General features: G+C 38.9%; 1 protein-coding gene across 2 annotated transcripts in view; it reads right to left on the bottom strand.

Annotated features, from left to right (window-relative positions):
• The window catches only part of SYT1 (synaptotagmin I), a 503,705-nt gene that overhangs the window by 7,808 nt on the left and 472,067 nt on the right, over positions 1 to 23,830 (bottom strand). For both annotated transcript variants that reach the window (XM_011981396.1, XM_011981395.1), the window contains one exon: positions 650 to 783. In XM_011981396.1, coding sequence (XP_011836786.1) covers positions 650 to 783 — 134 coding nt within the window. The remainder of the gene's footprint in view (positions 1 to 649; positions 784 to 23,830) is intronic.

Here is a 23,830-nt window from a genome sequence, read left to right as displayed (position 1 = left end):
GCTACATGTAGCAACTTAATTTGAACATGTTAACTACAAGGACATTTAATAGAATATTTCCCATCATAATTATTGTCTGGCAAATTAAGTCTCCATTTTTACTAAAATGGCCATCCATTCCAACTCAGACACAGGAAGCTGAATTTAAATAATTGAAAATACAACTTTAGCCTAATTTTTCTATTGTTAATCATCTTTTAATAAAGACTCAATATGCGGCATATTTAGCATCAACCAAAAATATTTCTCTTGTCACTATTTTTTGCTCTAAAGATCTGATGAGGAGACTTATTTATGGTCTGGGAGTAAATAGTGAAAGCTCATGTTTTTCTCTGGGCTTTTTAACTTTTATAGATGCACTTTTTGAGTGAGCAGAATTATTCTGTTGATTTTCTTTTTCCTACTTGCTTTTCCTCTTTTTCCGCTCAACACAGTGCCAGCTGTTTTGGGCTGATGAGTCAGCACATCCTGCGCCATATGTTTTATCCTATCCTTCTTGATGTAGCTCAAGCATCAAATGTGCATGGGAGAAAGAATGGCAGTTCTAATGAAGGCATGTGCGCTGGTAACTTACAAGGTCTGTGTGTATAATTTATGTGGTCTGAAGGAATGAAATTGAGTGGGAAGACAAAATTATGTTTGACATTACCTGGATTTGTTCAAAAGGTACTTCAAAGCTGAATGACTCATTGTAGTACGGGTTAAGTGTGTTCTTTTTAATTGTTGTCTTTTTCTTCTTCAGCCTCTTACCATTCTGCATCAGGTGAATCTTCACATAAGGATCTGAATGAAAAACAGGAAAGAAACTTTAGGAGATCAGAGACACATATTTTAGATTATAATTTAGCTTATAAAAGAACTAAGTATTTCCCATGGGTAAATAATTATATAGCATGTATTTAGTATTTTTTAAATTCAGTAATTTTTTATTGAAATATTTTAAGTAACCTATGGGGCATGCTTTTTGCATGACAGCTCACTATTTATAGTTTGATTTAGAAGATGAGAGTAGCAGTATGCTGGTAAACCAGCTCTTTGGGGAAGAAAAAAGTCTTAACATGTAGCATTTTCCTATGTCTATGGTATTTATATATATACTCCAACCGAGGCCAATGTCAAGCCACTAAGCTTAACAATTGGCTTGCAAAATCCCTGAAAAATTAACAGTTCACTCTTGTGAGCTGGCGAAGGGCTTGCCTGCAGCACAACCCTGTATGGGAATAAAACTCTTAACAGAGAAAGGACAAAAGAACCATTTTATTCATTCATTTATTAATTTAATCAATATTAGTTGAATACCTATGATGTGATAGGCACTGTTAGGCCCTAGGAATATAGCCTCAACACAACGGACTATCCCTGTCTTCACAATGAAGCTTCAGACTGTGGGGAAAAATACACTAAGTTTATACAGAAACAAAAGACATGAAATTACAAGTTGACAAGAGTGCTCTGTAAGAAAAAAGCAGAGTAGAAATAATATAGGAAATACCAAGGATGATATGGTGAGTAGTAAAGTAGATAGGGAATTTAGGTTTTAGTTTGCTCTGGTAAGGCATCTGTGGAAGTAACATTTAAGCTGAGATGTGAAGGTTGAAGGGTAAGATCAGGCCAACTGAGCCTAAATACTCCTAGGTAGAGAAGAACTTCAAGTGTTTGAGGAAAAGAGAAGAGACCGGTACATACTGAAGCAATGGGAAAAGGAGCATAAAGATCCCCTGAGCAGTTTCCCTAAAGCCTCATTAGGCAAAGATTAATAAGTCACTGCAGGGGCAAGACAATTTCCATTTACAGCTCCCATTCCTAATGGATGAATGTTGTACCTTCAGGTCGCTAGAAACCAATGCTCACGGTTGAAAGGAAAATCTCTACTGTTTTTCTTAAACATTTTTCCATTTCATATGTAACACATGTTCATTATAGAAAAAATATCAGAAAGCAATGATGACCAAAAAGAAAAAAAATTTAAATCTAGGATTTTACTTCCCTAAAATAACTACTGCTAAGCCTTTCAAATTTTCTTTTCTCTCTCTCGGAACATGTAGAGCTGGGAGAAACTTTCCAGATGATCTGGTCTAATGCCACCTATTTTTAGAAGAGAAAACTGCAGATGAAAAAAGGGTATTTTTATCTCCCCCCCCCATCCCCAGTAGAACATAATTCCTAAGGGACAGACACTTTGTCTGTTATATTCACTATTTGAATTTGCTAAAACAGTGCCTGGCACATATTCAGTTTTTGTTGAATAAGTGGAACTTATTTAGGGCCTCAGTTTGGGTCTTCAGACTCCCATTCCTGTCTTTTTCCCACTACCCCAAAGCCTACATTACTAGGATACATGTTGTTAGGAGATTTTTAAAAATGTGACATCCAGTCCAGGGGATCATAATGAAGATTTTCATCAAAATTAAGAATATCTTTAAAAACCAGGCCTAGAGATATGAAACCAGCTCCATAAACTAAAGAGATGATCAGTTAAAAAAAAAATAATCCACTGTAAACAGTTGTAAATGGAGGCAAAAAATGTCACTGATAATTCATGTTACTGTTCACAGCCAACTGATTTTTGGTTCACACACAGTTGATTTTTGGTTCAGAGACCTTGTTTGTTTTGTAAAGTTCCCTAGTTCCCCCATCCAACTCCTTGCAATTTTATAAAGATAGTCATGTCTCCACTTGTTCTTTGGCACTGATGCAATACATGTATATACTGTATATGCCTCCTGTGTTCATGTGTTGAAACTTTATCAACCTAATTGAGGCATAGATTTTCTCAAGAGAAGCACTCTGAGTATCTACCGATTAATTTAACACAGTAAGTGATAAGAAAAAACCTTGCACATCAGCCATTTCAGTAAGCAAATTAAAAACCCAACAGGATAGTTTCAGATTTTGCTAAAAGCTCTGACATGATGTTATTAATGCCTTGGGGAGAATAGGGTGATTTTAATAAGGTTGATCAGGAAAGTGCTCATTGAGAAGGCAACGTTTTCGCCGAGAACCAAAAGACAAGAAAGAACCAGTCATTTCGCTGTATGGTGGATGCTGGTACCAGCCAGAAGGAGCAGTACCTGCAAAGGCCCTACGTAGCACCTCCTTCTGCATGTTTGAGAAACAATAGAAGGCAGGGGGAAGAGAGGTAGATGGTGAGGTCAATTAACTTAGGACTTGCTGATCTGTTGCTTTTGTAAGTAGAGGGTGCCAGTTCTGATGATTTAGATGTATTCTACAATTTCATGATACATAAAAAAGAGAACAGAGGGTTGGGGGCCGGGTGCAGTGGCTCATACCTGTAATCCCAGCACTTTGGGAGGCCAACGCAGGTAGATCACCTGAGGTTAGGTGTTTGAGACCAGCCTGACTAACATGGTGAAACCCCATCTCTACCAAAAATACAAAAATTAGCTGGGTGTGGTGGTGCACACCTGTGATCCCAGCTACTCCAGAGGCTGAGGCAGGAGAATCGCTTGAACCAAGGAGGCGGAGGTTGCAGTGAGCCAAGATCATGCCACTGCACTCCAGCCTGGGCAGCAGAGCCAAAGTCTCAAAACAACAACAACAAAAACGAACAAACAAACAAAACCAGAGGGCTGAAAGCGGAGCAGGTTTGGAACTGCTACAAACGGGAAGTCTTGGTCTTTGCCTTTGCAGATTGACCCTTGCACAGGTACCAAAGCACTTACTTTGCAGGCAAAATTCCCATCTTAATCAAAACAAAGGCTGGAAGAAACTTAGAGTTCTTTACCAGCTTTTGTGCCTGGATAAGTCTAGACTATATGTTATGTACCTGGATGGGCACATTTGAGCATCTTCTTAGCCCAACAATCTGAAGTCTTAGATTGCTTCTCCATTTCCTCCAGTCTTGATTGCCAAGGAGCTAAGTGTCTTTTAGTTCTTTCATTGTACTGAAGTCTTGTCCTGAACGTGGGTCCCTTTAGCGATATCCCTAATCTCTTGCCTAGCTTGTTCGTAACTTTTTCTGAGATCTAGACCTTGCTCCTCCATCCCCAGCTACTGATTGAGTCCTCTAAATGGAAATACACCCATCTATGAGTCACATTTGTGCTTTAAGAACACACTTTTGAAAATTCTAAAGCAAAGATTACCTCTCCTACAAAATAGGCCACTGGATAATTGAATTTTTTCTGTTTTAGGGGTTGTTCTGCAAAGCAAAATCCTTGTCAGTTTGTTGGTGGCTTAGAAGTCCTCGTGATTGCACAACAAAACAAAATTTTATGGAAATAATAAAATAAGATGTAATGAAACTCACAAATATTGCTCTTGCTTTTCCTGAGTACGGCTGCTGGACACCATGCATAACATCTAAACATTCACTAGGTTTTTTGAAACATGTAAATAGCATAGGAAACCTGCAACCAAAAAGTTGGGCTACTGTCTCTAGGCATTCTGTATCTCTGCAACTGTATGGATTCATTCTGTTCCCCAAAACAAGAACTCATGGAAACCTTCATCATCTAAATACTGACACCCCGTCTTCAATGATCATTTAGATAATCCTTGTTGCTAATGGAATAGATGCAGGACGTGGGACACTTCACTTCTTTTGTTTGTTTAACTTAAAAAAGTAGTTGAGTCCTTTTTTTTTTGACATGGAGTGTCGCTTTGTCACCCAGGCTGCAGTGCAGTGGCACGGTCTTGGCTCACTGCAACTTCTACCTCCCGGGTTCAAGCGATTTTCCCTCCTCAGTCTCCCAAGTAGCTGGGATTACAGGCACATGCCTAGCTAATTTTTGTATTTTTAGTAGAGACGGAGTTTCACCATGTTGGCCAGGCTGGTCTTGAACTCCTGACCTCAAGTGATCTGCCCACCTCGTCCTCCCCAAATGCTGGGATTACAGGAGTGAGCCACTGCGCCCAGCCAGAAAGGCTGTTTTTTTGTTTTTTTGTTTTTTAAAGAATTCAAACCAGTCTATCCTGACTCTAAACCTCCTGCTCTTAGAGACAATTTAGTGCAGTGTTTACAAGTACAGACTCTACAGCCAGTCTAACTTGGATCTTGGCTCTGCTTTTTTCTAGCTGTGTGGTCTTGGAGAAGTTATTTCACCTCTTCGTGGCATAACTCCTTCAACTGTAAAATAGTGAAAATGATAATGCCTAGCTCATAAAGTTGTTAAAATTAAATTGAGTTACCACATGGAAAGTGATTCAAAGTGTGGCTGGCACATTTCATTGTTAATTATTACTATGGTTTTATGAAAGGGCTAACATCGAAGTCAGCATCTGTGAATCAGACTCTCCTTCAACTCACTTTGCTGAATTGGTAACCACCATTAGCTACTGGGAAAAAGTCTTCCCATTTGCTGCACAAGTAAGCCGAGCTATCCCAGTCCCAGTTTATTTCTGGAAAGAAGCATACCCACTCTAAACAACTGGTTCGTTTTGAAGAATGTCATCATGTATGAGATGAAAGACAAAGGGAGCATTTCTTTCATTACCACCTATATGAGGTGGTCTCACAGTGTGAGATGGGAAACTGATTCAACATCCCGTATGGTTTGCTCCCATTTCTGACATCAATAGATCAAATCACACACAGCTGAAAAGTTAAACTCAGAGTTCCAAATGGAATCTTATTACTGAGGCTGGAGGATAGTGTGAATCAAAACTGATTTACTGAGCTTCTTTCCAGATTCTGAGGCCAGCTAATGTTGATACACTTAGCTATATTATGCCTGGAGTATCTACTTTCCTTATTCTGCTGAAAATGAGGAATTAGAGAAAAGGAATCCCTCAGGCTTGAGATTTGTTGTTCTTAGAGATGTGGTAGTATGTATTGGTTGTTGGAGTGAGGTAATATCCATACTTCCTCCCTTGCTTTTTCTCTTGACTCCTTTCTGCTCTGAGAAAATTTTATAGTCTGTTTTCTTCTTTCTGGTTTCCGCTTAGCTGTACAACTACTCTCCACCCCAAACTTTTTCCTATTCAGAATGAGGAATAGGAAGTCACTGTGTTAAAGCTACAGTGATATGACTTAGCGAATCAAATTGTTCCTCAGCTCCAAGACAGTGGAGACCTGGAACACTGACTATGCCATGTGAGAGGGAAGCAGAGGATCCTAGCATGGTGACCAGATGACTACTTTGGTCTCACTAGCTATTTTCAGGGATGAGGCTATAGACCTTGTTTGACTGGTTTTGTAATTACCTGATCAGCTTCAGTCTATGAACAACTCTAAAGATGAACTAGCCATTCTACCACTCTGCCAAATGGGCAGCCCCTTCTGAATACAATTCATGAGGTAGACACCTGTGGCCTGGTGCCATTCTTTTTTGTTCATTTAGTCCATGTTCTGGCATTAACTTTGAGTGAAACATAGATCTCTCATATTAATTGGTAGGAATTTCATTTCTGAAGGGTTCCTTCCAGCAACCAGTACCTAGCAGGTTAATCTAGCCCTGATACTCCAATATCTAGCTCTAAGTGGCATGAACTATCACCTCCACCTAGTCCTTCAGGCATGGCATTCCATCCTACTTGCCTCCATCAGTATACCCTGGATACAATGAATCTGCCATCTTTTTTTGGTCAGGGAGCAAGAGGAGATGATATATAATATAGACATATATGGTATATGAGGTATGCCTGTTTCCTGGCTGTTTCAATTACTGTTCTTCTCCATCACCCACCATGCTATACAAAGGTTTGGTTGGTTTGATGACTTCAACAGTGTGGAGGGAATAGACATAAGGAATTCGGATGTGGATCAACAGGCACCCCAGAAATTCTCTCTTTTCCAGATAATCCCTGATCCCACCTTTGCTGGCATTTCCACAGTACCCTTCCTGCTAAACTCTCCTTTGCTCCCTTCTTTTTCTCTCTTTGAGCATGAGATGATCCTCCTTTATTCTCTCCCATCCCTTCCTCTGCCCCAAGATGTTCAAGAGCATGTTCTTATGAGTATATCACATTTGACATGAATTTAACACATGTTTGATAGGATTTTTCTCTGCACCCCTTTTCTCAGACACTCTACAATGCAACCTATGCTTCCGATATTATTGCTACCTCTGTTGAAACAAAATTTCTGACCACAGAATCTGGCACTGGAATGCAATGTCTTCACCAACACTGTTGTTAGAGGCACAGTTTCAACATGTGGAGCTATATCCCAAACAAGTAATATAAAGTCAACTTGGAGGAAGACTTTGGAACTTGGTACAAAATCCAGTAAGTGATTTTTCTCCAATTATAGGGACCCCAGTGGGCAAGCTTTGCAGAAATGTACATGCAGCCCATGTGCTATAAGGCCACAACCACCTTAACTCTTCTCTTATCCTGCAGGCAGAGACCTACTGAGCTCATTCCTTTCCTTTTAAGCCTGTCCTTGTGCCATTATTCCAACCTCATAAACCTAAAAATTTGAAGCCATATTTGATTCTTTCTTCTCTACCTCCCATGCCAATTTACCTTCACATTGTTTCTCTGGTTATTTCTCTCTTTCTAACCCACTACCACGTCTCAAGATCAGAAATCCAATTCTCCTGCAGTAATGCCCTCAATTTCAAAGCATTCTTCATATAATTATTAAAGCTATATTTGATCATACTATCCTCCTCATTAAAACTCTTTAGTGGCTTGTGGACTAAAAAGTCTGAACTCCACCATGCATTCACAGCCCCGTCCTGACTTATTGTCATATCTCCACAAACCCTATGCTGTACTCATGGTAGACACTTACTATTCCTCAAGGAGAATTTTAAATACTGTGTCTTTGAAGTGACTGTCTTTCAGCCTGAAATGCCCTTTCTTTCTTTCCTCATCTAAAGCTTAGTTTAAAAGTCACCTCTTCCCTGAAGATTTTACTAATGATTTCCTCAGTTTGAACCTTCAGACAAATCTTCCTTTGCCCTGCAGTATTTTCTTTTGTACTACCGTAAAGTACATATCTCTTTCTTTTCTGGTATTGGAGGACTCCTGTGCTAATCTAATAACTGAAAAAAATTAGATTCTTATGGGAAAATATGTTTTGAATTCAGAACTGTTGGCTTTGAGATGAACTTTGGAAAGGCCATTCACTTCTAAAATCAGAGCTTCCACCATCACTATTCCATACCCTACTTTAATACCCTAGAATGTTATCACCATCCCCCTCTTCTCAGGCAGTTCTAATCTCAAATTATGCTAACTTCCTAGAAATATGATTGCCAAACAGCTGGCTGTAAGCAATGATCCTTTTGTGTGAGATACAAAGGAGCCACTGAATGCTTTTTGTATTTACAATGAGAACTAGAAAGTAGTAGTTCAAAGCCAAATAATGCAAGATGCCTGCAGTTTTCATTTTGGTAATTTTGCATAATTATACTGCCTTTTTTTTTTTTTTAACTACTACAGTGACTGCAGGCTCCTGTGACCATGGCCTTTCCATTTCAACCACAGTTCTCTTGATAAGAAATAGCCTCATTTCTGCTGTTTTATTCAATCCCTTCTCAGCCAGTACCCAGCTTCTGAGTATCGTCAGGTATTATTGCTTTTATCCTTTTTTCTTTGGATAATGTTCACTATTTTCAACTTACAGTGTTGGATAAAGATGATAACACTGGTATCAATTAGGGCTCTGAACTTCAAGTGACCGAAAAACCTATTCCAAATTGTTTAAATTGTAAAGGTAACTTACTGACTAATATGATAGAAAGCTTCAAAAGTACGGCTGTGTGGACGAGATTTTGAATTGTCCCCTGAAATTCATTTTCCCTCATTTTTTAGCAATAGAGTCCCTGAAGTTTGACCTGGGCAAAAGTTCACCCAGCTAGAAATATTTCTCCCAGACTTTTATCTGGGAGATACACAGTCAGAAGACTGTTATCTTCTGACTCTTACATGGAAGTGATATGTGTAACCTCCATAGATATCCTTAAAGCAGGGGTTCTCGGTGGGGGGCTGTTTTCCCACCCAGACAGCTGGCAATGTCTGAGACATTTTTGATTGTCATTACTTGGAGAGAGGGATGCTACAGGCATCTAGGCAGTAGAGGCCAGGGATTCTGCTAAACATACAATATACAAGACAACCCCAAACAGAAAATAATATCCAGGCCCAAAAATGTCAACAGAACTTAGATTGATAAGCCCTACATTAGAATAAGCTTCTTGCCCTCCACTATTCCTTTCTTTTTTCTTGTAACTGAAACAAGGCAATGATGGGAGGGTGGTAAAGCACCACCGGCTTTGCAACCTGAAGACAATACCCTCGCAGAACAGCAGAACAACAAGATAGGAAGATCCTGGGTCCCTAACTGACCCCGTGACTGCAAACTGCCTATCTATCAGTCTTGGCTAGCCACATAGTTATGAGGTAGATAAAAGGAGACATAAGGAAAATAAAAAGTTTAGCAGGGCGCGGGTGCTCACACCTGTAATCCCAGCTCTTAGGGAGGCAGAGGCGGGAGGATAGCTTGAGCCCAGAAGTTCAAGACCTGCCTGGGCAATATAGCAAGATCCCATTCTCCACTAAAAGAAAAAAAAAGACAAAAAAAAGAATTTAAAAAGGAAATTTTATCTTTTTCAGTCTCTGTAACTTAGAATCTCTTTGTTACAGCAGTTTGGCTGTTCCCTATCTAATACAAATCCAACAGTATCAGCAAGGCCCCAGCCATTGTCTTCCAGCCATTCTAGGCTTTCCTCTTATGGATGCAAATGACTGCACCAGCTACAAGTCTTATATCATCACACTATACCACCCAAGGGAAAAGACAGTCTACATCCAGAATTCCCAGGGAAGGTCCTAAGTGTATTCTAATTGGACTAACATAGATGAAATACTTATTCTATATTAATCCCCATGTCTAAAAGAATGTGATGAGCTAAGTTGAGTTCTGTGTCTATCTTTAAATCATTAGGAAGGCCAGGCAGACCTACCTCTGGAAGTGGGGGTAAGCTCAATTTTATTCTAAGCACAAGGCTAGAGTAGGACAGGGTGGTTCCTCAAGCAGAAGCCAGAAGGCTCTAGCCAAAAGAAGGGAGGATGGAAGGTGGGTGGCAACCAACCAATGTTGATAGTTTCTCAACCTAGAGTCACTAGAATACCATCTCTGCCTAAACTTTAAGTGTGTGCCTGCACTTATTTGCAGAGAGACATCCTCTTCCCATGTTAGGTCAAATTCCTAGGCAAGAGCCATCAGGCACTTGTATGAAGTGGTCCAGTAGTAACAGAGACAGAGTTAAAACATAATAAATTTAACATTCAGAGTTTCTTTGCCAACTGTAGGTTTTCTTGTTCACTTATTGAGTAAGCCTTAGTTCATCAGTAAGCCAATCATTTAATAGTATACAAATAATTAAGTAGTAATAAGGCTCACGGAGCAAACAATTTCTATTTCTACCACTGGCAGTTTCAACACATTTACTTAAGGGTGTCTTTATAAATAATTTATGAGTACTTAGAGAAGACTACATTAAAGCATTTTTAAGTGTCTTTATAGTTTAAAATGTCTATATAGAATAAAATACTCCCTGTAATGCTGTTGTAAGGATGCAGCATTAAAAATATATTCTGGGAAAATTTTCTATGTAAACACACAATTTAAAAATGAATTTACATTAGTTAAGTGCAGGGTTTGCTAGATGAAAACAACATTACGCAAGTGACTACCACAGAGAAAATCAACTCCATTTTAATGAGACAGATCATAAAATAGCAAAGGCTGATTTAGTTCATTAATGGTGGCAGAGTGCTTTGAAATGGATAAAAAACATAAATGCAAACTGTTATTATTATGAATTAAATGGAAAGCATTTTTCTTAGTGGTGAGGGAAACCATTGAATTCCAACAGTCATTTCCAACATTGGCAAATGGACTGCAGGTGACTGCCAGCTTCTTGACTAAAAATGTAGAGACGCATATACAAAAGCTGGAAAACAAGAATATGGCAAAGAAAGAGTTCTCAGGTGGGGCATGGTTATGGGCAGGTGAAATATCAGTGTGAGGGCTGGAGCACCACCTTTAGTAGAGGGCAAGTACATTATGTTTGTATAATCTGGATCTTTTCTGTTCAGATTTTATGGTGAAATTCTTCATGTATAAGGCAAACCTGTTTCTCCTTTTATTTGGAAAATCTTTCAGGAAGGGCAGACACATGAGAGGAGGAATAGTAGTAATAATGCCTGATTATTTCTAGATGACTGCAAAGAGCTTGGTGGAATGACTGAGGATAAACTGTTTGTATGAGCTGATTAACAAACACAAAGACAAAAACAAGTCAAAGGATTCAGTAATGCAAACAAAATTACAAGTGGTAAATTTGACTTCATTTTTTTTTTTTTTGAGATGCAGGCTTAGCCTCTTATTTACATCAGATGAAAGGTCACTAGCGAGATTTTTCTTTAAAAATAATTCAGCATTTCTAATTGATGAAATAATATCAGTAACATTGTTACTTGGTAACATTGCTGCTAGGATTTTAAAAAATGTACATGTAATATGACGAATTAATGCTACTTCTTATCCACATAGAGACAGTCTCCAGACACTTTAACATGAGTACAAAATGAAAATAATGTGAGAATAGAGGGTATCTTATACATCATATGACTACATGGGGTTCATGCTCTTCAGTGGGATTACTCAGGCTCACTCAGTTCTACAGTTGGTTTGGCCAGGATCAATTTTACTTTCATTAACTCTCTATTCCTTGAATGCACTTGCTTTAAAATATCTGCAGGTTTTTAAAACATTCTGCCGTTGAAGAATTAGGCGGTGTATGGACTGAGATAATCTTAGGATAACTGAGGGAGAGACCTGGAAATGCTTCTAAAAAGTGAAAAAATCACTCTCATTTCCTCATTTTGAACTATTTCTAGTACTTTTCAATGTTTTGGGTTTTTTTCCTAGGGGGTTGGGTAATGGCTTCTAAGTTTTCTTAGCTGAAAACGTTTCAGTGCTTCTTTCTTTGCTTAAAAAAGAAAATCAGGCCAGGCTTGGTGGCTTACGCTTGTAATCACAGCACTTTGGGAGGCCAAGGCGGGTGGATCATGAGGTCAAGAGTTTGAAACCAGCCTGGCCAACATGGTGAAACCCTGTCTCTACTAAGAATACAAAAGTTAGCCAGGCTTGGTGGTACATGCCTGTAATCCCAGCTACTCGGGAGGCTGAGCCAGGAGAATTGCTTGAACCTGGAAGGCGGAGGTTGCAGTGAGCTGAGATTGTGCCACTGCACTCCAGCCTGGGTGACATAGCAAGACTCCCTCTCAAAAAAAAAAAAAAAAAAAAAAGGAAAGAAACTTATTTTTTTGGGAATTTCTTTCCCTGTGCTACCCCCTTCGTATCCTTAAGTGACTCTGTTGAGCCTATGGACTTGGAAGAGGATGAACAATGCACTATTTTCTCCCATTAGAAAAAGTGATAAAAGGACAGAAGACCAAACACCACATGTTCTCACTCATAAGTGGGAATTGAACAATGAGAACACATGGACGCAGGGCGAGGAACATCACACACTGGGGCCTGTCATGGGGTGGGGAGAGGGGGGAGGGATACCTTTAGGAGAAATACCTAATGTAAATGACGAGTTAACAGGTGCAGCAAACCAACACGGCACATGTATACCTATGTAACAAACCTGCACGTTGTGCACATGTACTCTAGAACTCAAAGTATAATAATTAAAAAAAAAGAAAAAGTGATAATTTTTTTAATACCAATAATATTTGGTTTGAAATTTTATAGTATTAATAATGTAGGCCCTTTTTTAAAAACAGAAGCTTTGAACATGTTAGTTGGCTTATTATTAAGTTTTTATATTTCAATGTTGATTTTCCTTATCCTTCCTGAGAGATATTTCATTTTAATTCATTGATGACCAAATGTGATTCTCTTTCATATAGCTGCAAAATTCTGTTTAAAATCAGCTGGCATACTGCACATCGAGGAGATAAATAGCTTTGCAGGAGAGATCAACTTCTAGCTTGGTAATCTAGTTTTCTTACAATATTAGAAGGAGAAAATAAAAATAAATGATGGGACCAGGCACGGTGGCTCAAGGGCCAGGTATGGTGGCTCACGCCTATAACCCCAGCACTTTAGGATGCTGAGGCAGGGGGATCACCTGAGGTCAGGAGTTTGAGATCAGCCTTACCAACATGGTGAAACCCCATCTATACTAAAAATACAAAATTAGCCAGGCATGGTGGCACACGCCTGTAATCCCAGCTGCTTGGGAGGCTGAGGCAGAATAATTGCTTGAACCCAGGAGGCAGAGGTTGCAGTGAGCCGAGATCGCACCATTGCACTCCAACTCCAGCCTGGGCAACAAGAGCAAAACTCCATCTCAATACATACATACATACATACATACATAAAAATAAAATAAACTATGGCTTTAATATTATACCATATATAGGAAAATGACACAGAGGAATATAATTCTGTGCTGATTCCACAGACTTTTAGGAAGCAAATTTGTGATTAAAGTCAATCATCACACATCAGTATTTCAGATCTCAGTAAGAAATACAATAATGTTTTGTATACACTGATTTCTTTGACAAAAGAAATTTCGTTACATATGTTACTCTGTCCCTGAGAAGCGAGAGTGGAGGTATTAGTTAAATTCCTTATATAGAAAATTTGGTTTCTATGGAAAACTTTAATTCTTTGCAAGATTCTAGCACCACATACTACTAAATAGTCATGGAGATGATCCAGATGAACAAATGCTGGGACTCTTTTGTTTTCCCCAGATTTTCTAGAATCGTGGGCGTTCTGCCAGGCTGACATCTTTCACCTTGATAACTTCAGATGTAAGATAACTTAAATGGTGATTCCAGTTTTCTTGATATTTTCTCTTAACTTTGTGGTACAGAATTCATTCATTCATTTATTCACTCATTGACTGAGTGTCTGTTATGTGCCAGGTATTTATCTTTCAGCCAGTGTCTTGTTCAACTCCGTATTCCCCATGCTTGACACAGAACCTGGTACATGGTGGGGATCCAGTCAATATTTGCTAGATACCTGAATGAACCAGTTACGTATAAATATCTACTGAACATCTCTTTTGTTGTTGTTTTGTTTTGTCTTGAGACAGAGTCTTGCTCTGTTGCCCAGGCTGGAGTGCAGTGGCACAATCATGGCTCACTGCTGCCTCAACCTCTGGGCTCAAGTGATCCTCCCACCTCAGCCTCCCAAGTAGCTGGGACTACAGGTGCACACCACAACACCTGGCTAATTCTTTTGATTTTTAGGAGGACGAGATCTTGCTATGTTGCCTAGGCTGGTCTTGAACTCCTGAACTCAAGTGATCCTCCTGCCTTGGCCTCCCAAAGTGCTGGCATTATAGGCATAAGCCACCATGCCCAGCTTTCCTGAGCAACTCTTAGGGGCTGCAAGAGAATGAAGGCACACAGAAAACAGTAGACTCCAAGTTGTTCTTTAAAGAACTTATAGTTCAATTGGGAAGAGAAGACATCAATTCCTAAAAAAGTTGTATTTAAATTTGCCCATATTTTTTGTAGTAGGAAAGATAGCCTAAGACCATGTGTGTTTTCTTGCTGAATGACTTAGGTACAGCAATAACTGTGAGAGGAATTCAGAGCAGGCGGGCGGGCACCTTTCACTCAGCTGGAAATGCTCAATTTGAATTTGAGGCTCTATAGTCAGGGAGTACAAACAAGTTTTACAGCTAGAGAGCTAAGCATTTGTTAATTCTAAACATCATCTTTCATGTTTTTTTCTCCTTCCGTCTCTACATAGAGATATACAGTTTCATAAGACATACATTCAGTGATACTCGGATAGCGTTACGCTTAGGTAGTGAGGGAAAGAGGTCACTAGAGGGACTGTCTTCCTTTGAACTTACTTTTTCCCTTGGCTTTCTCTAGTCTTCCTGTGCATAATCAAACTCACGATTAACCTAATGTGATTTTCATAAATAGGAAATCCATATATCTTAAGATGGTTTAAATGAAATGGAATTCTCTGATATGTAGACTTTTGTAAATCACAGGCTCAGACCTCCCTGTTTTACTTGCCCAGATTAACACTAAAAATCCAAGTCCATGTGCCATATATCTAATAGTGAAAAGTTATAAATTAAAAATCCAGGCTGGGCATGATGGCCTGTAATCCCCACACTTTGGGAGGCTGAGACAGGCGTATCACTTGAGGCCAGAAGTTCAAGACCAGCCTGGCTAACATGGCAAAACCCCATCTCTACTAAAATTATAAAAACTTGCCAGGCGTGGTGGTTGGTGCCTGTAGTCCCAGCTATGTGGGAGACTGAGGCAGAAGAATTGCTTGAACCTGGGAGGTGGAGGTTGCAGTGAGCCAAGATCATACCACTGCACTCCAGCCTGGGCAACAGAGCGAGACTCCGTTTCAAAAACAAACAAACAAACAAAAAATTCAAATGTTAACATATGTGATATAGTTTGAATATTTGTCCCCTCCAAATTCCATGTTGAAATCTGACCCCCAATGCTGGAGGTGGGTCCCAGTGGGAGGCGTTTGGGTCATGGGGTCATGGGGGTGGATCTCTCATGAATGACTTGGTGCCATCCTATGGTAATGAGTGAGTTCTTGCTCTATCAGTTCCCAAGAGATTTGAGTTTTAAAAAGAGCCCGGCACTTTCCTCCCCATCTCTCTCTTGCACCTTCTCTTGTCATGTGATTCCTGCTCCCTTTCTTCTACTACAATTGGAAGCTTTCTGAGGTCCTCACCAGAAGCAGATGCTGGCTTCTTGTCCAGCCTATAAAACCATGAGCCAAATAAACCACTTTTCTTTATGAATTACCCAGCCTCAGGTATTCCTTTATGGCAACGCAAGTGGACTAAGGCAATATGTATTTTCTGTTCTCATATCTTGACAAATAAATGTTCATAATGACCAGAGAATCTAGATTTACATTTATAATTCTCAGATTGGGGTCCCACAATAGAACCCAGTAGTGTGGGTAAAGTTTATTACTGGCCCTGTCCCATCCCCTTTCTCTTCCCACATTGAGCTACAACATGCATTGCAAGAAGTTTCACATGTACATTTGAGGACACTCTGCCTGCATGTACAATTTCCATTCACCATTGCTCCCTAGCCACCCCTCAGACATGGGGTATGCATCTGCCTTCAGATGGTGCATGCTTTGGGAAAAGACACTTAAAGGCCTCGTGAATCATCATGGGATCATTTTGGCAGGAAACTTTGGGGTCTCAGGTATCCAGAGCATCATCTAGAATACGGAGTTCAGTGTGGCCTCCAGGTGAGAATATTTTGTTGGACTTGAAGACTCTCCACCCCATGAGAGTGTAGCTAGGGGAGGACCAGAATAGGACCTTCCAAACTCTGGGTTCCAGGGTAGAGTTCATTCTTTCCCAGGTGTAAGGGCTGTACTGCATAACTTCCAATTTTTAAAAGGCTTTGACCAGGCACTGTACCATCCAGTCTCTCCAATTTATCTATGAAGATATAGTGGCCACCCTGAGAGGTAGGTACTATGACCTCCATTTTACAGATGAGGTTCTTAAGACTAAAAGTTACCACTCCACGGTCACACAGTTAATATTAGTTATCACAGAAGTCCTGTGACTTTGAACATTCATTGTAATTCAACATTCACAAGCATTATCAATTTAGATTACATACATGGTGTAAGGAAGGATTAAAACATGGTATAACTCCTTATATTGTTTTTAATCCAGTAATTATACCATAAGTTAAATGCAGACATGTCTGAGCTAGACTAATAGAACCTGAATGATCTGGCTCCTACTCTACCTCTCGAGTTTCTTCTCTCAGGACACTCCCGCTTCCTGCCTCCACTCCAGCCTCAGTGACCTTTCAGCCCTTTGAATGTGTTCACTTCTCATGCCTCATGCCTGGGATGCCTCCTCCTCATGTTCCTTTCCCACACCTCTTCAATTAAGCTCAGCTCCAACATCATTTATTCATGGAAACTCCTTTGACTCCTCATTCTAAAGCAGCGTTTCTTTCATAATTCTTATAAAATGCCAATTCATTCTTTCTGTTTGTGTGATTTATAAATGTCTTTTTCCTTCCTAATCTCTAAGCCTCAAAAGACAGGAACCATGTCCGTTTTTACTTTTTTCTTCCCGCCATATCTTCAGCACTAGCTGAGACCCTGATGGCACACAATGGGTCCTCAATGATCACTTCTTTAATGAATACATTATTTTTGGTTTATTCTTTTAGCATGTTGGATTGAGGGCTCTAAACCTTGTGGGGACTTCTTGGGCACAGCCCTGTAAGAGCTGTCCCTGGAAATCTTAGATGGCATAGTTTACTCACTGGACACTAAAATAATGGTGAACGGAACTTGTAAACAGCTGATTTATCCAACAGTACCCTCCCTGAGCTTCTCATCAGGAATACCCTAACAGGTACTATTCCAGATTGGATAGAACATGACAAAAATTATTAACTGGAATAACTGTGGTGAGTTAATATGTATTAGTCTGTTCTCACACTGCCGATGAAGACATACCTGAGACCGGGTGATTTATAAAGGAAAGAGGTTTAATTGACTCACAATTCAGCATGGCTTTGAGAGGCCTCAGGAAACTTACAATCATGGCAGAGGGGAAGCAAATACATCCTTCTTCACACGGCAGGAAGGAGAATTGCAAGCAGGGGAAATGCCAGATGCTTATAAAACCATCAGATATCACGAGAATCACTCACTATCATGAGGACAGCCTTGGGAAAACTCCCCCCATGATTCAATTACCTCCACCTGGTCTCACCCTTGACATGTGAGGATTATGGGGATTGGAATTCAAGATGAGATTTTAGGTGGGGACACAGCCAAACCATATCATAATATGTTTACCTTAATTAGAAACCTTTTAAAAATGTTATTAGAAACACAAATATTAACATTCTGTTGTGTGGCTGTACTTTTTTCACTTGCCTTATCATTTTTTGATAGCTTCCTGGAGTGAGCAGGTCTGCAGGTTGTCAATATTAGATTATCGCTATCATGCAACATTGCAAGACACATGGAGTGTTAATGATTTGCTTTGGATAGCTAGCAGTTAAGGACATGAATTTTCTTAGAGAAGAGGGAATAAAGCCATGGAATGTTTCTGGAGAGAAGTTATTCCACATCATTCTTCTGAAGATTGTGCTGTATTCACAAAGCAAGTTTATCTAGTTAAAGGCTGTAAAATATGTTTTTTTTTTTTTCCTTGAATAACTTCTTGTGGTATGAATAAGGTTAGAACACTCTGCTCTCATTCTTCCCAGTTTAGTTTCAGGGTGGGAAGGATTGCAAGTGCTAAATGTTAAGCACTGTCATTTCTAGGAGTGAAGATTAGGCAAAGAGGAAATATTCTAAAGCAAGCTCATGATTTGCCTTCCAAGTCCATCCAAGGGAGTGCAGAGTGAATTAATTTAGTGGAATGGTTGGGCAGAGTCAGAGGTCTGATTCTGAATCTTGTCTGGAACTATTCTGGGTGATTCGGACTCCAAGTCTGGTTTCAGAAAGGCTATTTTTTTTTTTTTTTTTAAATCAAGCAGTGCTGGATGTGAATATGCTTCAAACAACTCACAACTTGTTACTTAATCTGAAGGCCATTTTAGAGGGAGAGTTAACAATCTTTATTGAATAATTGAATAATTGAATAAAAGACTAGACATAATATTCTAAGAAGAGCTACCATTTATGGGCTCTGAGTTACATGGAAAAGCTCTCTGTGTCCTTCATGCCTCTTTTAGGAAATGGTATAAATGAGTCGAAGGCCATATGCCAGTAAGCATTATTAGTGCTTTGCAGGTAAAACCGTTCCTATGCAACTGTGTTAGATGGACAGAAGTCAACATTTTACACTGATTGTGTAGTTGACTACTTAAAGATATTGTGCTAGACTCTTTGGAGTTAAAATTTAACTAAGAACTTGTTAATTAAAATGTCAATGTACTTCCTTCTAAAAAGTATTGAAAGAGAAAGAGTTATATTTAGTTGAATGGAAGAAAATTTTCTCACACTAAGATTTTTATTGGGATTTGCATAACATTTAAACTAGCCTAAGAATATTAGTGAGGCAATTAATATGAATTTGATATTTGTCCTCAGTTCAGAGCAATGTGATTTCAGGCATAAGGACACGTCTATGGTATAGAAATGGAAAATGGAGCCAAAATTGGTCAATTGACTTGAACCCAAAATGTTCTGTGGAAAACAGACTGCCTGTACATGGTTTAAAAAATGGAGATTCCTAGATAATTCACTGGAAGGCCATTGTGAACGTGAACAGACAAAAAAAAAAAAACAAAAAAACAAAAAAACAAAAAACTTTGGAGGTTGTATGAGGGGTCAGATTTACTAAACATCCATTATCCAGCACTTTGCTAGATGATATGAAGTAACAGCAGAAAATATGAACATTCCTGCCATTACCTTGGAAGAAGTGACAGTGGGTGGAAGGATGAGAGTAGAAAAAGGAGTGTGCCTGAAAATACAGTAAGAACAAATATAAAAATGCCATGAATACACGACCTCCATAGACTGGAAGGAAAATATTAGATCTGTTTGACCTCTTTGGGGTAACATTTGGCTTATGTTGTTATTTGCTGCTTCTGTGAACGTAATAAAGGTTTAATTTTTATCACTGAAATTTTTACAAGTGCAAATTAAATGTCTCAAAAAAAAAAAAAAAAAAAAAAGAAGAAGAAGAAGAAGAAAAAGGAAACCCAAAAGCAAAACAAAACCAAAAAGGGCAGCAGCTGAAACATCGGTCTTTCCTATAGGGAGCAGGGCAATGATTAATGGATAACAATCTTAAAAACTTTAAAAAAAAGGCGCTAGATCTGCATACAATCACACACAAAACTATTAGAAAAATGGGAGATCAAACAGAAGTTAAGAGACGATTTCATGACATAATTTTGAGAAAATCAAAATAGCCATCAAGCAGTCAGAGTATGTTTAGGAGCTATTAATGGTCAATCAATCAGTTTGTAAAAACCAGTCTTTACCAACCACCAGCCAACCACACTCCAGCACTTCTAAAAAAGCCTCAAAAAGCAGTGGATGAGCAAGAAAAACTGTACAAATGAAAGAAATGTTAACATTGCTGAGAAATCAATACAGCCATGGCCATGCATTTCAAATTGTAGGAAGAGGACAGATGTCTGTATGCTTATGCCTGTTGTTTGTACTACCCTCTCTACTCTTGGAATGCTTAAAGACAACTGGAATTTCACTAAAACCTTTGCAAATCTAAATAATGAACAAATCCACACACAGCACACACACACAATGCATCCATGGCATTTGTTTGTAAAGGCACTTTCAGAGAAAGAGCATGATTCATTTGAAAGGCTCTCTCTGTGGTTATTTGTTTTCTGGCGATGCAGAAATTCTTCTAAATAGGTCATCATAATACTGATAATCATCTCCACGGTAACCAGCTTTCAAGGCAACTGGCTGAGGATTACATTTCTAGATGGGGGAAATTGCATTAGAGGCATGGTAGTGACACAAGAAGCTGCAAGCTAGTGCCATTCAAATTCCCTTATATGTACAGCATTTATCAAATACTGTCTTTATAATCTGAACTAAGTATGACTTGTTTGAGGGACATTTGTAGGTGATGCTTCATCTCATTTGTAGGTAATGCTCCATCTATTAACCTAAATAGAAAAAGAAACAACCAAATACTACAAATATTTCTTTTTTCTATTTAGGTTAATAGATCCAGGTGCTTAGGCCTTCCAATGCTAACCCAGAGCAGGTATCTTGGGAGAGTTTAGGAACAGGTGTTTGCTGTCACTTCTTCTCTCTGCTTGCTCCATCTGTACAGGTATTTGGCATATTTAGGAGAGGGACTGGATTTCTGTGGGATTGTGCAATAACATCTCGAGCATAACATGTCATGAAATTGAAGAATTTTTCTGATAAATGGGTTTCTTAGATCTGAGGCAATCCATTTTGCAGTATCCAGGGATAAGACAAAGCAATTTCTTAGAAGTATTCCACAGTTTAAGTCCTTGAAATGTTTTTTAGCCAAGCGTAAGAGGCTAAGCTGGCAAATAACCCAACCAAAACACCTCAGCTTCATGTTTTGTTTTGGGGTGTGTGTGTGTGTGTGTGTCTTAAAGTACTTACAAAATTTTGAGGGCAGAGCTACTTCATAGCGATCTTATACTAGCAGACTCTGGGATTCAATTAGAGTTAAAGGAACTAGTTGAGGCCTCCAGCCTCAGATGATAGAATGAAAGCAGACTATACAGTCTCTCTGTCTCTCTCAGAACTAAAAACAATGGATGCCAAAAATGAAAACCACTAGCTCCCTCCTTTCTGGTAATAAGTCAGAAATGAAATAAGAAAAATACTGTAATCTAATAATACAGACATTAAAACAAAACAAAGCATTCATGCACATGTGTGTGTGCGTGCGCGCACACACACACACACATATACAATGGTGGCTCAGAAAAGAACAGATCTTGGAGTGGCACAGTGTAGCTTCTAACCTTGAACTTCCTTCCTGCCCCTGGAACCTTACTGGCGAATTACTGAAATCTTAAGACCTCACTATGGTCTTCAAATGTGGAGAGAAACTAAATGACTATCCTTACTTTTCTCATTTTTGTCTGAAGGATGGTGGATTTGCTATTGGACAGAAGTGGGCTGCTTCTTTCTGACACTACATGTATCAGTAAAGATACCACATTGCATATAAACTCATTAGAAAGGGGAATCTTGTCTCATTTGTTCACACAGCTTATTTCTAGCACCTAGATTAGAATAGTGCCTTGCAAAGGAGAGGAGCTCAATAAAAATTTGCTGAATGATTTAAAAAAAAATCCTAGAGTGTTCCCCTTCAGGATGGATATGTATTCTGATTCAAGAGAGGGATTAAAATGTAATTAAAAACATCTGACAAATCCCAGAGAGAGAGAGAGAGCACGAGAGACAGCGAGAGAGAGCGGGTAATCAAAAGTGCAGAGCCCAGGAGTTCTAACTCAGATGTCACACAGCTTCAGCAGAGCTTTCCCCTCCCTCTCTACTCCCTGCACCATTTCCTTAGGCTGCAGTTAAGTGGATGGTATCCAAAATCAAGTTCTTTAATCATAGCTTCGGGGAAAACAAGTAGAGTCTATAGAAATTGAGTCAATAAGTAACCTACATTAGAGAGAACAAAGATGATCTGGATAAAGCTGTTCAGGTGTGAATAAGATGGGGAAAACCATTGACAAACATCCAAACATGCTAAGGCAATGCTCCCAAATAGAAACTAACAAAACCAATCAACCTTAAAAGAAAGGAACATAGCATGCAAAAGAAAGATAAAACTCCCACTTTTAAAGAAAACATAGTCCAAAGAACAAAACAAAATTCCTTAGAAGTGCTTTGTACTATGAGTCAAGTTAATGAGAACATGAACTCAGAAAAACAAGAGCTCAAAGATGAGTTGACAGAACCACAGGAAGGTTACAGAACCAAGGAGGCTGAGTACAAAAACAATATTATAGAGTGAATTTTTAAAAGGTGACAGAGCAAGGAACAAAATAAACATGGCTGCAAATAAAATTACTGGCCTCGAGGAATGGCTTGTAAATACAAGGGAAGGAAAGGAATTAGAAGGTGACAGATTGGAGTTCAAAAGCACTTAACATGAGGAAATTGATGTCCCTGAAGGAGAAGTTTCAATAAATGGAACAGGAAAAGTATTCACAAATACCACACAAGGAAATTTCACTAAAGAGAAAGAATAACCACATTTATAGATTGAAAGAGCATACCATGTTCTAGGAAATATTGGTAACAGAATACTTAGCACAGCCCTGATTGAATACTTAAAATTCAAGAATAAAGACATCCCTTGGGAATTTGAGGAAAAAAACCCCAAAAAGCCAAAAAGTCAAAAACCCAAAAAACAAAAAACGTGTCACATTGGATGAAGCACAAATTAGACTGGCTTCGAATGTCTCCATAACAACATTCAATGCAAAAGCAATATGTATCCCAACCAACACGTCAAGACAGATATTCTATCATGAAAGAATTTCAGTCAAGATGACATATAATTGGGTCTTGTGAATGTCTGACCAGAATGGTTAGTAATGATGGTGTAGCCACCTTTAGAATAGCTAAGCTAGCATTTTTCCAAACTGTGACCTTTGAACTCCAGTGAGGTGTTCCTTAAGGAAACTATGGTCAAATAGTTCAGAAGCACAGACTCTCTAAATGGCGCACCTTAGAAATTTGTAAAACACACCAGCATATAAAAGAGTTCAAGACAGTAATGAAAAAGCAGCAGATCTCATTTGGAGGGAGTTTCATCTACCACAATGGAGGGGAAAAATGATTAATAACTCAAAATAGCAATCAATTCCAAAAAAATTCATATTTATTTGTCTACTTCCTCCTCCCCAACAATAAAATTTTATTATTTATTCATTCATTTATTTTAAAGCAATACAATCTTAAAATTCAGTTTCAGGAATAAAAAAGCAGAGTGATGGTTTTAGGTCTACTTTGAAAGTACTAACAATAAATTCCCTCATAAAGCAGCCATGTCAAATCTTTAAGCACGGCTCAATTCCCCATCTGCTTTGTTTAAAGGAAAGCATCTTTGTGAAGGCTGCATTCCCACTGTGGAACTCTGGAAGTGGCAGGACTTTAGCTCAGTATTAAACGAGAGAAATTCTAGGAGATGTTCTGAAGCCGAACACTGTTTTTTTTTCCTTAGGGAACCAGGAACAATGTAACTGAGAAGGCAAAGGAGTAAGTATCTTTTATTCCAGAAGAAAAACAATGCCACTACCACTTTGCAATACTTTTTCCTACTTCTCAGTGTGTCTCCCATTTATATAAGCATAGTTTTTGATAGTGTGCAATGGCCTTCTATTTAGA

This window comes from Mandrillus leucophaeus, unplaced genomic scaffold (genome assembly GCF_000951045.1).
Source record: "Mandrillus leucophaeus isolate KB7577 unplaced genomic scaffold, Mleu.le_1.0 Scaffold225, whole genome shotgun sequence".
NCBI lineage: Eukaryota > Metazoa > Chordata > Mammalia > Primates > Cercopithecidae > Mandrillus > Mandrillus leucophaeus.
Note: the sequence above shows the minus strand (reverse complement) of the source record. Positions and strands in the feature narration are given on the sequence as shown.